The 14,887-nt window shown below is 36.3% G+C and overlaps 1 protein-coding gene across 1 annotated transcript in view; it reads right to left on the bottom strand.

Annotated features, from left to right (window-relative positions):
• Positions 1-416: 416 nt before the first annotated feature.
• The window catches only part of ALG13 (ALG13 UDP-N-acetylglucosaminyltransferase subunit), a 64,793-nt gene continuing 50,322 nt past the window's right edge, over positions 417-14,887 (bottom strand). The window contains 4 exon segments of the mRNA XM_031027289.2: positions 417-1,337; positions 3,952-4,129; positions 6,071-6,111; positions 10,052-10,213. Coding sequence (XP_030883149.1) covers positions 1,072-1,337; positions 3,952-4,129; positions 6,071-6,111; positions 10,052-10,213 — 647 coding nt within the window. The 3' untranslated portion in view covers positions 417-1,071.

A 14,887-nucleotide genomic window follows, 5' to 3' on the forward strand; every position in this document is an offset into this window, starting at 1 on the left:
GGGTAAATAAAAGGGAAAAGATGAAAGAGTTCTCACAGAAAGTCAGAGACAAGGCAAGGCAGGCCTACAGAGATACAAGGTAAGTCTAAAAACAAAAACTGAAAGATACAACTATTGGAAGTACAGGACAATGAGAAAGTAAGTCTAGGTTAAAGTTCCATAAGGGAGTTAAAATTAAAAAAAAAAACAAAAACTCCACAACCTAAAAAGGGACATTTTCAAGGGAAAAGAACTGGTAGTATGCATCATAATGCCTTGCGAATGAATCACATTTCAATTGGGACCCACAAGTTCATGTCATAAAATTACATTTTTTTTTTTTTTTGCCACCAAGATAGCAGGGGAAAAACATTAGGACAATCCAATGTCTGGTACTCTTTGCTGACACACAAAAAAAGAAAAAAAAATCCCACTCATTTTAGCAATTTTAAATGCTAATTTTTATTTACTGCTAACTGTGCAAATGACACCAATTCAATACTGTGCAGTAAAACAGTTACATAAATCCAATATCAAACAATAGCATATGGGATAAATCTAAAGCAGAGCACCATGTGCCTTCAAAACTGATTAATATCACAGAACATAACTCAGTTCAGACAATTCTTAAGAAACCTGAAAAGCTCTCTCATTTAATATTTAGTTATCCAGAAGCAACTGTTCTTGGTTTTTTTATTTCCTAGAAAAAAGTGAAAGTTATTCCAATTTTGCACGGTTTAATATGATGTGTGACATCTGAACCAAGGAAGTAGTTTGTATGATTTATTCCTTTTATCAATTGGAACCATCAGCTAATACAAAGTTGACAAGCTGGCTGACAGGAAAACAGCTGAATGTAATGAAATATGCTCAACATGGGGCTAGCTGTACATCCATCTCAATTTCTTTATCCACAACCCAAAGTAATATTCCTTTATTTAAAGTAGTATTTTAAATCAAAAGATAAAATAATCTTAAAGACAGATACAATAGTAACCACCCTAACCACCTAAATCACTTTAACATAAAACACTTTTTAAAAACCAAAACAGCAAAAAATGGCAGTGCAAGAATACTTCATACTGCTGAATCTTACATATTCTGAGGTATGTAATGAGAAGCTGAGGGAGGTGAAGCAATATAGCCAACTGGCCCAGGATTCACAGCACCATGAATTTGAGAAGAACCACCATATGCTGCACCAACTGGGTGCCAAGGGGCAACATAGGGATAATCTGGCACAACAGAAAGACAGGAATCAAAACCCGGCAAAGGTGGTGGCCCATAGGGATCTGACATCATTGGATAATAGACTGCTCCATGAGGGACAGATGCAGGGTCAGCATTTGGAAAAGTACCTGAAACAAAGAATGCAAACAGTACACACTTTATATACAAAGATTCACTAAAACATCAACATAAATGGATGTTCAGGTAAAAGTGAAACTCAGCATTAACTACAGGAAAGATCACAGCAAATGTGGCAAGAGCATTTTCATATTTTTTTTTTTTTTTTTTTAGAGAGAGGAAGGCGGGGGATAAGGGGCAGAGGGAGAGAACCTCAAGCAGGCTCCATGCCTAGTGCAGCACCCAACGCGGGGCTCAATCTCTTCGACCCTGAGATCATGACCTGAGCAGAAATTAAGAGTTGGAAGCTTAAACGACTGTGCCACCCGGGCATCCCAGAGCACTTTAGATATGAACATTAGGGACTGAAGCCAGCTACTAAAAGATTATATGAAAATTTCCTAATTATAAAAATTTAAATATGTGTGTGTATAATGGGTCAAATGTATTCTACCTAGAGACAGCTATCTTTCTGGGATGATTTAGTACCTACAGACTAAATACATACAGAAACATTCTCTAGAGTCCTTCTAGTCTCATAAGGGTAGTTCCCAATTAAGTTATTCAATAGTTCCCCACAGTGACACATATTATCCAAATAACCATTTTGTATTACTTTAGCAATTAAAAACTCTGGTGTGTATACAATCTGGTCTATACTTGAAGGTTCTGAGAAGCATCCTAAAGACCAAACATTGAAGTGCCATCTCTTGAATGTCATTAAGATCCTAGCATCACTTTAATTTTACACTTTTGCTACCATGAGTCAGTTTTAGTGGAAATAGATGCAGTTCTGTCCTTGCTATAGTGACTATGTAAATATTAAAAAGGAGTCCTTCATTACCTGGAATAACGTAGATGAGCACATTCTGTGGAATGAAGACTTCCACTGTCTCATGGTTTACAACAATTAAAAATAATTCTATAAAAGGTACATGGTACAAAAATGCAATGAAGGTTGACACTTTAATTTTTATTACTATGGGCCATATCACATCACCACACTAGGGATAAGATTCTATAGTGCTAATATTTCCAAACCATTAAAATGCTTTAAATGAAGGGAGAAACAAAAGGAAATTCACATTTCTCACATGCAGCAGGCACAGTATACTTCTACATATAGTATATACATATATCTCATTTAGTTCTTACAGTAACCCTGGCAATATTCCTGTCAGATAGTTCCCATTTTACAGAAAATCGGGCTTAGGGAGGTTAAGTAACTTAGCTGAGATCACAACCATCAAGTAGCAGTGCTGTAATGTGAGATAGATTTGGTTCTGTTAGTCTATATAATTTTTCTACCTCCTGCTGATTCCTTCTAAGGGCAGTCAAGATCCTATTCTAAATCCTTTAAAATGCTGCTCCATCTATACAACACTGTTAATTCACAGAGAAACCATCTTTATGGTCTGGCACAGTGGTCTCAAACTTTTTGGTCTCAGGATCCCTTTACACTCTTAAAAATTGATTATTTCAAACAGCTTTTGTTTATTTGAGTTATACCAATATTTACTGTATTAGGAATTAAACTGAGAAAGTTAAAAATATTTATTAATCCATGTAAAAATAAGTTTATATTCCAAAACAAAAATATTGTGAGATAAGTGTCATTGTTTTACATTTGTGCAAATCTTGAATGTATGGCTTAATAAAAGACAAATGGATTCTCACATCTGCTTCTGTATTTAACCAATTGTGATACATTGTTTTGAAGTATATGAAGAAAACCTGGCCTCATACAGATATGCAGTTGGAAGAGAGAGAAGTCTTTTAATAACCAGCCTTTTCAGATAATTAGATATTCTTTGATGCTACACCAAAACTAGGTAAGTGGTAGTTGTCAAAGGTGAGTAGCAATGTGGACTTTTTCATACTCTCTCAATATTAAAATCCACGGTTTTATCTTGCACTTTGAATATATCTTTTACAAAATTATACATAGGTAACACCATGCATTGGTAATTGTAAAAGTATTATTGTACTGAGTTACACAGATCTCCCAAATGTTCACACATTTTATTATACAGTGTGAAAAAACACATTCATTAACAGCCCCATCTATCTTTTCAAGCTTTTATTTTTTTTAAGTGATCTCCACCCAACATGGAGCTCAAACTCGCAAGTCTGAGAACAAGAGTTGCATGCTCTACTGACTGAGCCAGCCAGGGGCCCCAATAACTCCATCTATCTAGAAAAGTACTGAGAAGCTGTCAAGTTCATGGCAGCAGATATAAGTTTTCCAAAATTCTAATTTTTATTTGAAAGCTGGGATTTTTATCTTTGTTTTTTCCAAGATTTATTTATTTGAGAGAGAAAGAAAGAGAGAGAGGCCCCTGGGTGGCTCAGTCAGTTAAGTGTCTGACTCTTGAATTAGGCTCAGGTCATCATCTCAGGGTCATGAGATCTAGCCCCACATCAGGGTCCGCGCTAAGCGTGGAGTCTGTTTAGGATTCTCTCCTTCCCTCTGCCCCTCCATCCCTGCTCATGCTCGCTCTCTAAAACAAACAAGAAAACACAGGTCTAGAATATGGGCCAAATGAGATATCTGAAGGTTATTATTAAATTACACATAATATAGTCCAATTGTCCTTCTTGGAGGCACTCTCATTACATACTCACTGTTTGCTGATGCTTCCGCCTGTGTGCCATCTTGTCTCCCCACCTCACCATACAACTGAGGAACTGTCTGCTCTACCAGAGAAGATGGCTCAGCATAGACTGGATAATTCTCTACATGAAGCTGCTGCTGCATCTGTGGCACATAGACCATGGAGTGCCAGTAGTTGTGGTGATAGCACTTGGGTAAGAAAGAAAGAAACACTTTACTATCTCTTTTCTTAAAGTAGTACAGTTACTCACTAAAAAACAAACTAGGCTATGATTTTCAGGTAGAGTAGCATTTTTGACCTAAAAGAACATTTGGAAAATCTATTCTCTACTACAACTTTAAGTTCTTTTGCAGGATCTATCTCATATTTGAACATAGGAATTCTTTTAAGAAGGCATCCTAAGGAAATTACAAATATACACAATGACCTGTATACAAAGATGTCTTTCCTAGCATTATTTTTAAAAGCAAAATAGAGTGGACTAAGTCACAGGGATGAAAGGTACAGCATAAAGAATATATATAGCCCATAGTATTGTAATAGCATTGTATGGTGACGGTAGGTAGCTACATTTGTGATGAGCACAACAAAATGTATAGACTTATTAAATCACTATACTGTACACCTGAAACTAATGTAACATTGTATGTCAACTATACATCAATTTTTTAAAAAAGAAAAAGAACACTGAACCACCTAAATATTCAACAATAGAGAACTGGATGAATTATGATATATCCGTGATGGGATACAATAGAGGCAATAAAAAAATTGTGCTGTGAAATATTTAAGAAAAAAAGTGCTCACATTGTTAACTTAAAAGTTTACAAAATTACATAGCCTCGTCAATATTTTGTAAAAGAAATAAATAAGCTATAAGGAAATATATCACAGTGTATAGTGGTTGTACACATGATTTCAGTTATCTTTATGCTTTAATATTTTTCACATGTACTACAATGAATGCTATTACTTTTGATACAAAAAAGCATTAAAATAACTATTCTGGGGCGCCTGGGTGGCTCAGATGGTTAAGCGTCTGCCTTCGGCTCAGGTCATGGTCCCAGGGTCCTGGGATCGAGTCCCGCATCGGGCTCCCTGCTCCTTGGGAGCCTGCTTCTCCCTCTGCCTCTCTCTCTCTGTCTCTCATGAATAAATAAATATTTTAAAAAATAAATAAATTAAATAAAATAACTATTCTGAATGTCCTTCTATTCCCATGATGTAAAATGCAGGAGATGTTTTAAAATGCCTCAGATATCTGACATGAATTACAATGTTTCCACATGTATCTATAATAAACTAATATAACTGAAGGTGCAAGTAGTTTATATTTTCAATTCTTGAAACTGCATTTAGGAAATAAGAACAAACATCCCATTCCACTATTCTTAATTTATAAATGTGTGCCAGTTGGAGAAGACAGTTTTCTAGTGAAATCAGTGTCTGGGAATATGAACTAATCTGAGCATTATCCAGGAGTCCGTCTGGTTTACTATCATCTGCCAAATCTTAAAATGTATCATTCCATTTTAGGAAATATGCCATCTTGTTATATCAGAAGTCAGGTGTATTTCGGGGGGGGGGGGTGATGTCTGAAAGAAAAAAATAAAAGAGCTCTTACCTGAAATCAGAGACACCTTTCAGGGATATTAAGATATTTGTCAGAACCCTCACCCTTCTACAATTCAGGGGAGTGGTGAAAATCAGTGTTTGGTAAGTATCTATGAACACATAACTGCTTTAAAAATAATACAGTCCTTTAAATGTCTTTGAATCAGTCCAATTACTTTTCATATAAAATGTAGAAATAACCATAAAAATGTTTCAAGCAAGACAAATGATCCATTTATTATTGAAACAGAGGGTTGACATATGTATGATGCTAAATATGGGGGCCAATAAATGTTTAAGTTGTGCTGCTTAGAGCCACCACTTGCCATAATTTAACTATTTTATAAGAGGAACTGAAGCACTGGGAGGCTCAAGTACAAAACTGACTTATATCATCTTCAGAATTATCTTATCTCCTCACAGTGTTCTTGGCTTTTAAAGTTCAAGAGTCTGATTATCAAACCAGCTTACATTTTTAATCTAGAGTTTGTCAAAGCAATTTTAACATGACTTACCTGCAATCCCAGATTGAAATAGTACTGCAAAACTTTTGTATCTAAAATTAAAAATCTTAATTTTAGTGACTAGAAGACATAAGCAATTAGAACTACCACTTAAAAGCTTTTCTGAGTATAGTTATAAATATAGTCTTCTTGCATCACCACCACCCTCAATTCTATCTTATAGTAAATGACCACTTACCTGCCACTATAGGTAAGATCATTTTCTGATCCAAGGTTTAATTACCAAATACATATTTTATTTCTAGTCTGAGTATTAGGCAGATGTTACAGAAATACTACTCTGCTAATATTTAGAAAGAATCCAGTAAAGGCATTTTCTTGCTTGTCTCAATAATAAAATCAAGACTTTATTCTTGAGACAAGCAATTTACTACATAACCAATCATAATTGTCTTCTGTTAATGGAGCTACTACACAGTACAAACTAATGCTCTACTAATGCCAAGATTAATGATGCCTAATATAACTAGCACTGTATCAAACAATTCACCTTGCTTTTACTTAACATGACTAACATACCACACTAGAACTCCAAAAAGAGGAGGCAGTAAGAAAGGTAACTCAAAATAATTTATATCTTAAGGTGATAAAAGCTTCTTCATAGAACTTAACATATTTCACAAATAAATAAAAACTAGATGTATGGGATAAGAGGGAATAATCTTAGCATTCTAATTGTATCTCTAAATGAATTTTTATTGACTGACCTGGGATCCATGTATATTCTTCTAAGTAACTTGAGTCCCACTAACAAACTCTAAGAAAACCCCTTTTTCTTAAATTGGAGACTTCTGATATGTAGAAATATATTTACTACCATTTTAAAACAATCAGCTTTTATTTTGACCATTATGTGGGAGTAGAGTATAAAGACTAAAGGTTAAGCTAAAGAATATCAAAAGATAATAGCAGGAAATAAATTCACAAATGGCACAGGATTCCATTCCTTGGTGTATGTATGTTCACACAGAATTTGTATACAAATAGCCATAGCAGTATTATTCACAGTAGCAAAAAAGAGAAAACAACCCAAATGTGCATGAACTAATAGATAATAAAATGTGGCATACTCATACAATGGATTATTCAGCTATAAGAAAGAATGAAGTATGGATACATGCTACAACATGGATGAACCTTGAAAACATCATGCTAGGGGCGCCTGGGTGGCTCAGTTGGTTGAACGACTGCCTTCGGCTCAGGTCATGATCCTGGAGTCCCGGGATTGAGTCCCGCGTTGGGCTCCCTGCTCAGCAGGGAGTCTGCTTCTCCCTCTGACCCTCCTCCCTCTCATGCTCTCTCTCATTCTCTCTCTCTCAAATAAATAAATTAAAAAAAAAATCTTTAAAAAAAAAGAAAACATCATGCTAAGTGAAAGAAGCCAGTCACAAAAAGACCACATACTGCATGATTCATATATGTCAAATGTCCAGAACAGGCAAATCTATAGACACACAAAGTAGAAGAGTGGTGGCCTGGGGGAATGAGAAGTGACTGCTAATGGGTACAGCATTTCTTTCTGGGGTGACAAAAATGTTCTAGAAATAGTGGTGATGATTGCACATATTTGGGAATATACTAAAAACCACTGAACTGTACACTTAAAATGGGTGGCTTCCATAGTATGTGAACTAGATCTCAAGCTGTTAAAAAAAAAGGCACACAGATAGGGACTATAAAAACTCAGAAACATCACTTTGAGATATAATGGGGGGTATCATGAAAATGACTGGATTTTAAGAGGAAGATGGAAGACTGGAGGGGAAAAAATTTGAGTAGATCACCATATGCCAGCAAACGTTTAGAAGTAAAAAATCAGGTGCAGAGTTCTTGCAAAAGTAGAAAGAGATAAGGGGCACCTGGGTGGCTCGGTCATTAAGCCTTCGGCTCAGGTCATGATTTCAGGGTCCTGGGATCGAGCCCCACATCGGGCTCCCTGCTCAGAAGGGAGTCTGCTTCTCCCTCTCCCTCTGCCCTCCCCCTGCTTGTGCTCTCTCTCAAATAAATAAAATCTTTAGAAAAAAGTAGAAAAAGATACAACTTTGGAAAAATGACCAGCAGTTTCTTATAAAACTAAACACACTTATCTATGACCCATCAATTCCACTCCTAGGTACTGCCCAAAGGGAATGAAAACATAGGTTCATAAAGACTTTTTACAAGAATACTCACAGCCTTATTCATAAAAGCCCCAAAATGTAAATAATCCAGATGTCCACTAACAAAAGAATGAACGGGAATTTTTAAAGTTTTTTTTTTTTTTGAGAGAGAGTGAGTAAGCGAGAGAGCATGAGCTGGGGGAGAGGCAGAGGCAGACTCCCCGCTGAGCAGGGAGCCTGACACAGAGCAGGACCCTGGGATCATGACCTGCGCCAAAGGCAGACGCTTAATGGACTGAGCCACTCAGGCGCCCCTAAACAGGAATTTTTATACAATGAAATACTAACTCAGCAATAAAAGCAAATGGACTACTGATATATGCAACAATATGAAAGAATATAAAAAATAAGGCTGAGCTTAAGAAGCCTTCCATAAAAAGTATATATTGTATATTCATATGAAATTCTAAAACAAGTGAAACTATGACAAAAAAAATCGAACAGTGGCTGCCTCTTGGGGGTAAGTAGAAGCAGGGGTGGAAAAAGACTAGGAAGGGGCATGAGGTAACAGTGAGATAATGGTATTTTATACTTTGATGGGGATTTGGGTTACAAAGGTGCATGTACTCATTTCTCAAAACTCAGCAAGTATACACTTAAAGATTTGTGCATTATATGTTAACTTTACATCAAAAGAAAAAATAAACTCCAAACTCTAGTTAATGATATATGTATGCTGAAGTTTTTATGGGGAAGAATGTTGATGTCTGCAATTTACTTTGGAATGCACCAAAACTGAAATGGATGACTTGATGGACAAGGAGATGGATGAAGGAAAAGATGGACAGATATGTGATAAAGCAAGTACAGTTAATGATAGAATCTAGGTGGCGAATACATGAATATTCATATTGAAATTCAACTTTCATGTATATTTGAACTTTAAGGATTTTATTTCTTTATTTGAGAGACCGACCGACAGACAGTGAGAGAGCATGAGCAGGGAGGAGAGGGAGAAGCAGGTTTCCCGCTGAGCTGGGAGCCTGACGTGGGGCTCCATCCCAGGGCCCTGGGATCATGACCTGAGCCAAAGCAGATGTTTAACCGACTGAACCACCCAGGCGCCCCTGAACATTTTCATAATAAAATGTTGGGAAATGCAAAAATCACCATTATGTGGTGACAGAGTAGATCTTGGGCAGGGATAGGTAAGTAAGCTACTCCTTAGTTTAATTAAAGAAACAAGACCACATGGCTTAAATCTGAGGCAGATCAGACCCCCAATTCTTCAAAAAACAAAACAAAACAAAACCTTCTCAGACTTCAAAATTCACTTGGAATCCTAAATATCGAAAACTGCAACAATTTCATACACTTGTGGCAGGAATGTAAGAAATGGAGAAATTTTGGTATCAATTCCTGCTTTTCTAAAAAAAAAAAAAAACAGGGTACCTGGCTGGCTCAGTTCATGATCCTGGAGTCCCAGGATCGAGTCCCACATCGGGCTCCCTGCTCAGCAGGAGTCTGCTTCTCCCTCTGACCCTCCCCCCTCATGTGTGCTCTCTCACTCTCATTCTCTCTCTCTAATAAATAAAATCTTTTTAAAAAAATTAAAAAAAAATAGTTGAGAGAACAAAAAGAAAATGTTCAAGACAGACCTGTAGCTATCCAAAAAACCATCCACTTCTTGATTATGGAGAAAGTTTTCTCAGCTTTCAGTTCTTTCTTTCCTTAGTCACTTACCTAGCATTATGCTCTCAGGTCAATTTCCATTTGGACCCTACCCCCAGTAGATAACCAAAGAGAGATATGCTCTAAAATAAAAAAAATTTCAGACTAAATAACCCTCACACAACTCTCAAAATCTCTTTACCTTGAGGCAGATCACTGCCACTTGGATCACAGGAATAAGGTGGAGGTGGTGGTGGTAAGTTTGAAGCCTCTCCCACCTCAAGAGGAGGAGGTGGAGGTGGTAAAGAAGCAGCAGCAGCAGAAATAGGAGCAGAAAGGTATGGATAGGATGGTGAAGCAATCACTAAAAAAGAAAACAAAGTAGCAATGCACAACTGTAACACCTTATAAGCAGTAGTTCATCTTCTACTTTTGCGTCCCCAATATGGTCAAACAATTCTAATTCCTATGGTTTGACTTAAAAACTTGGAAGGTGAATTGCCCACATTCTTAGACATCGCCAGTTGAAACTGGGAGTTCATTACAGGTTATTTTGAATTAAGGTAATTACTGAAATTAAAAGGAAAAAAACTGGAAGTTGCAGAGTTTTGACTATAAAGACTTCATGATAAAAAAACATTGGCTAACATACATAAATGAAATACCATTAAAGCAAAATTTTTACTTAGCTTAATATAAAGTTAAGGATGTTTTCAGCCATCTGCCATTCTTAGTCTAATCACAAGATGCAGAAGCTAATAAGAGAGACTAAACTACACAGATTACAGATTTAAGTAAACCTTGAAGGTTTCTACTTATTAGCAGAATCACTGGAATTTGGGCATTCTAAACCATGACAGTTCCATTTCTAAGGACACACAGAATCTAAGACAGGCTAGATGAAATATCTTATCCCTTTGACTTTCCGTACCTGTGGCTATAGTTTAAAAACAATATTCATTCAGGAGTTTCAATTTTTGACATAAGAAATTCCAACATAGTAAAAGTATCTCCCATACACATACCAGATAAATTTGTTAAATCTGATGAAAGATGAATGATACAACCCTTCAAGTTCAATTCAATCATTTTAGCCAACTTAAAGACATTCAAGTACTACATTTATTGTGTTACCTGCACTGTAATTTTAACCCTGAGAAGTACAGAAACTTTAGTCTCAATGTTCAATAAAGATTTAAGTTCAGAGTTTTAGAACACTTAGTTTAGTACAGGAATGGTGCACTCAAGCTGAATTTGTTATTCTGTTAATTTAGCAAGAGAAATTTAAGGTCAAATATTAGAAATAATCCCTACTGTTTTTATTCCCTGACATAAATACTTACAATATACTTATCTATACCTTTATACAGTTACAGGCCAACAGTGATAGAAGATGTCTTAGGGTGATTTAAAACTTGGATAAACAACTCTTTGGGGGTGATGAAACTGTTCTCTCTTGATTGTGGTGGTGGTTATACAACTCTATGCATTGTCAAAACTCAGAACCGGGCACCAAAAAATGATTCTTATTGTATCCAAATTAAACAGTAACATTTTAAAACGTGCTCAACTGTTTTGGAGTTTTGTCATGTACGTAGAAATCTCCACTTTCACAGATTTGGAAGAGGCATTTAAGTTTTAGAATATCTCCAAATATTCAAAAGGCTTTATGAATTTGTTTTCCATAAAGTAATGGCTTTTTCAACTAAGCTCCACTTGTATTCCTTTTAAACTAGCACTCAAATCACACCATTTTTTTAAAAAAAAATAAATTAGCCATTAGCTAAAGATAGCAGAATGTGATTATGATCACTAGGTAAAAACCAACTACTAAACATGGATAGCTAAGTAAGTTCTCATGGGCCTGAATCAAAAGCAGAAGAAATTTGGAGATTATTTTATCTGAACTCACCTTCCCTGAAAATGCATATTACAGTAAGTCCCTGAAGTTTTATAATTTCCAATTGCTCTAGAGATACACGAGCATCTCATTTGTAAACTTAACAGGGCTCTATAGGTTTAACAGGTAGAATTTAAGGGATAGCTCCAAAACAATATAAACTTTACTAAAATATTAATGGAAACAAACATAGTCCATTCAAAATGCTTATTTGCCCTATGAAGCTGCAGTCTGTTTCAGGACGTTTCAGAAGAGCATATGAATATACATAGTAAGGCTTGATCATGATCTCAGGGTTGTGAGATCAAGCCCTGCATCAGGCTCTGCGTTGGGCGTGGAGCCTGCTTAAAATTCTCTCTCTCCTCCCTCTGTCCCCCCACCTGGCTCCTATACACAAACACGCTCTAAGGGAAAAAAAAAAGTACAATTAAAGTATTATTTACCTTGATCACTGTGGTTTTTGGCACTTTCTTAAGTTTTGCACCCAAGGCAAATGAGTCACTAGTCCTGGCCCTGACAAAAGCCTTGGGAACAGTTATCAAAACTCAGTTAACAGTATTTAATGCCTATGGGGAGATTCATATTAAAGGCAATCATTGCATCTAATGCCATGACAATGCCAGATAATAAGTGACTTCATAATGGAGGATGGGTTGGGGCTGCCAGAGAGACACAAGAATAACACAATGGGAAACATGAGCTGTTTCATCTAGAGGAGTGAAAGAAATGTTAAAGAGTGATTACATAGCAGCCATGACCTAGTAGAGTTATAGCTGAGGTTGATAAGTGACTCAAAGAACAAGAAGTAAAATAAATGCATTTTTAGAAATATCTACACAGAACACAATCTGACATTTAAATGGGAAGCTTTCAATGACTGTACATAAATGAGGCACTCCAATGTTTGATTCACCTGTCATTTGATTTGAAGCTCAGAAATCTGCCTAATGCTTTTCCTTGCAATTAGCACAAAGTAGTAAAACCAGGGTCTACACTAACGTTTTCAGTGAAAAATTTCTATGGTCATTAATGAACATATATTGAATGCTTTTATTCCAGGAATTATGCTAAGCACTAATTTTTAAATTATAAGTGAATCAGATACAGAAAGCAAATCAAAATGAATTATTTTAAAGTGGACACTATCAGGTCAAGAAATAAAACTTTGCCAGTCACTCCAGAAAACGTCTTTGTGCTCCATCCCAATCACAACCCTCTCCCTCCCACCGTAATTTAACCATTACCCTTTCACAGTAATCACTCCTTTGTGGTTTTAAGAGTTTTGTCATCCAAACGTGCATCCCTAGATAGCTTTTAAAAGTTGAGGTCTTAAATGTCTTTTAAAATATCAGTCCCTTCTCCATCCCTGTCATTTCCTTTCAGTTTTTGTTTTGAAAAATCTTGGCCCTTTGACCTATTGAGTTTCCCACAGTCTGTATTTTCCCGATTATATAGTCATGGTGTGTTACAATATGTTCTTCTGTATTTCCTGCAAATAGGCAGCTAGATCCAGGAGATTGGATCAGACTCAGGATTGATTCCTTTGACATACCTATAGGTAATGTTTCTGCAATCTTCACAGCTATTGCTGTTTAATACCTAATTCAGTAAGGACTGCAAAATAATTATCTTCACTGATTAGTTAGAATACTAATACATAGAAACACTTTCCCTCATCTATTTGGTTACCCAGTGGTACAGTTCATATAAGGGAGGCAGGATAAATGCTTTATTCTTTCACTTTATTTTCCAGTTAAGAAAATGAGGGGCGCCTGGGTGGCTCAGTCATTAAGCGTCTGCCTTCGGCTCAGGTCACGATCCCAGGGTCCTGGGATCGAGCCCCGCATCCGGCTCCCTGCTCAGCGGGAGGCCTGCTTCTCCCTCTCCCATTCCCTCTGCTTGTGTTCCCTCTCTCGCTGTGTCTCTCTGTCAAATAAAATCTTTAAAAAAAAGAAAGAAAAAAAGAAAATGAACTGGTTTCTTGTCATCCTAAGGTGACCAATTTTTAAAATATCATTAAGAACTTTTATGTTTAACATATTTGGTATGTTCCAGTCTGCTGCAATTATCATCGTTGAGACTCAAATTGTTCCATCTTTGGCCAATGGGAACCTCTTCAAGGTGGCTCCTGAGTTCTTCTGACATGGCCCCAGTAGTCTGATAGCTTCTTTGCTATCTGGTATGACAAAATGATATAGGCTCATCTTGAACATTTCCTGCCCAGACCTGGAATCTGCAGCCATTTCTCCACAAAGCTGCTTGGTTTTTTTAAGTGAGAAATGGCATGTCAAGACCACAAAATGAGTGCTAAGAATATTGTTTCTAGAACTTTTCAATGGACAGAGCTGGGAAATATACACATATATTTAAAGATAAAACACCTGAAGTTATATTGATACTTCCAATTCAAATTTGAGACCATAAAAACTTTTCTTTAGCCTTATTATATCCATATTACCTTTCTTCCATACTTAGACTCCTGGTTTGCAAGGGCACAAGGGGATAAAATTAGAGTATCCCATACTCACTCATTTGTTTTAGCCGACATTACACAGTCTCAGAATAACAATCTGATTATCTAGATAAAAGAACCTCATGTGATAATTGAGAGGATTAAAAAATGCTTGGCATATGGTCTCTCAACTCTATTTTTAAGAATAGCCATACAATATCTACATTGTCCAAACATAAAGTTATTGCTATTACATAGTGTATTCTCCACCTCTTAGCCCTCATTGTCTTAATTCTTTATGTAATTATACATTTAATACTTACCATTAGGTCTTCTGTCGATGTCTTTGTTTTGGTAGTCTAAAAGTCAACTCATTCTCTGGAACACTGATGTCCATTTAATAGAACTTTCCGTGATGGCAGAAATATTCCGTATCTGTGCTGTCCAATACACTAGGCCACTAGCCACATGTGGCTATAAGCACCTGGCATGTGGTTGGTGCAACTGAGCAACTGAAGATTTTATTTAATTGTAATTAATTAAAACTTAAATTGTCACATGTGGCTAGTGATTACCTTGCTTGACAGCATAGTTTTAGTAGATTCTTCAGGAAGGGCTCATGAAAGTAATATTCTCTGAATTCTTACTGCCTTTTAGGCTTGAAAATCAGTTTTGGTTGAATATAA

The sequence above is a fragment of the Leptonychotes weddellii genome, chromosome X (genome assembly GCF_054177405.1).
Source record: "Leptonychotes weddellii isolate Sample4059 chromosome X, ASM5417740v2, whole genome shotgun sequence".
Lineage (NCBI taxonomy): Eukaryota > Metazoa > Chordata > Mammalia > Carnivora > Phocidae > Leptonychotes > Leptonychotes weddellii.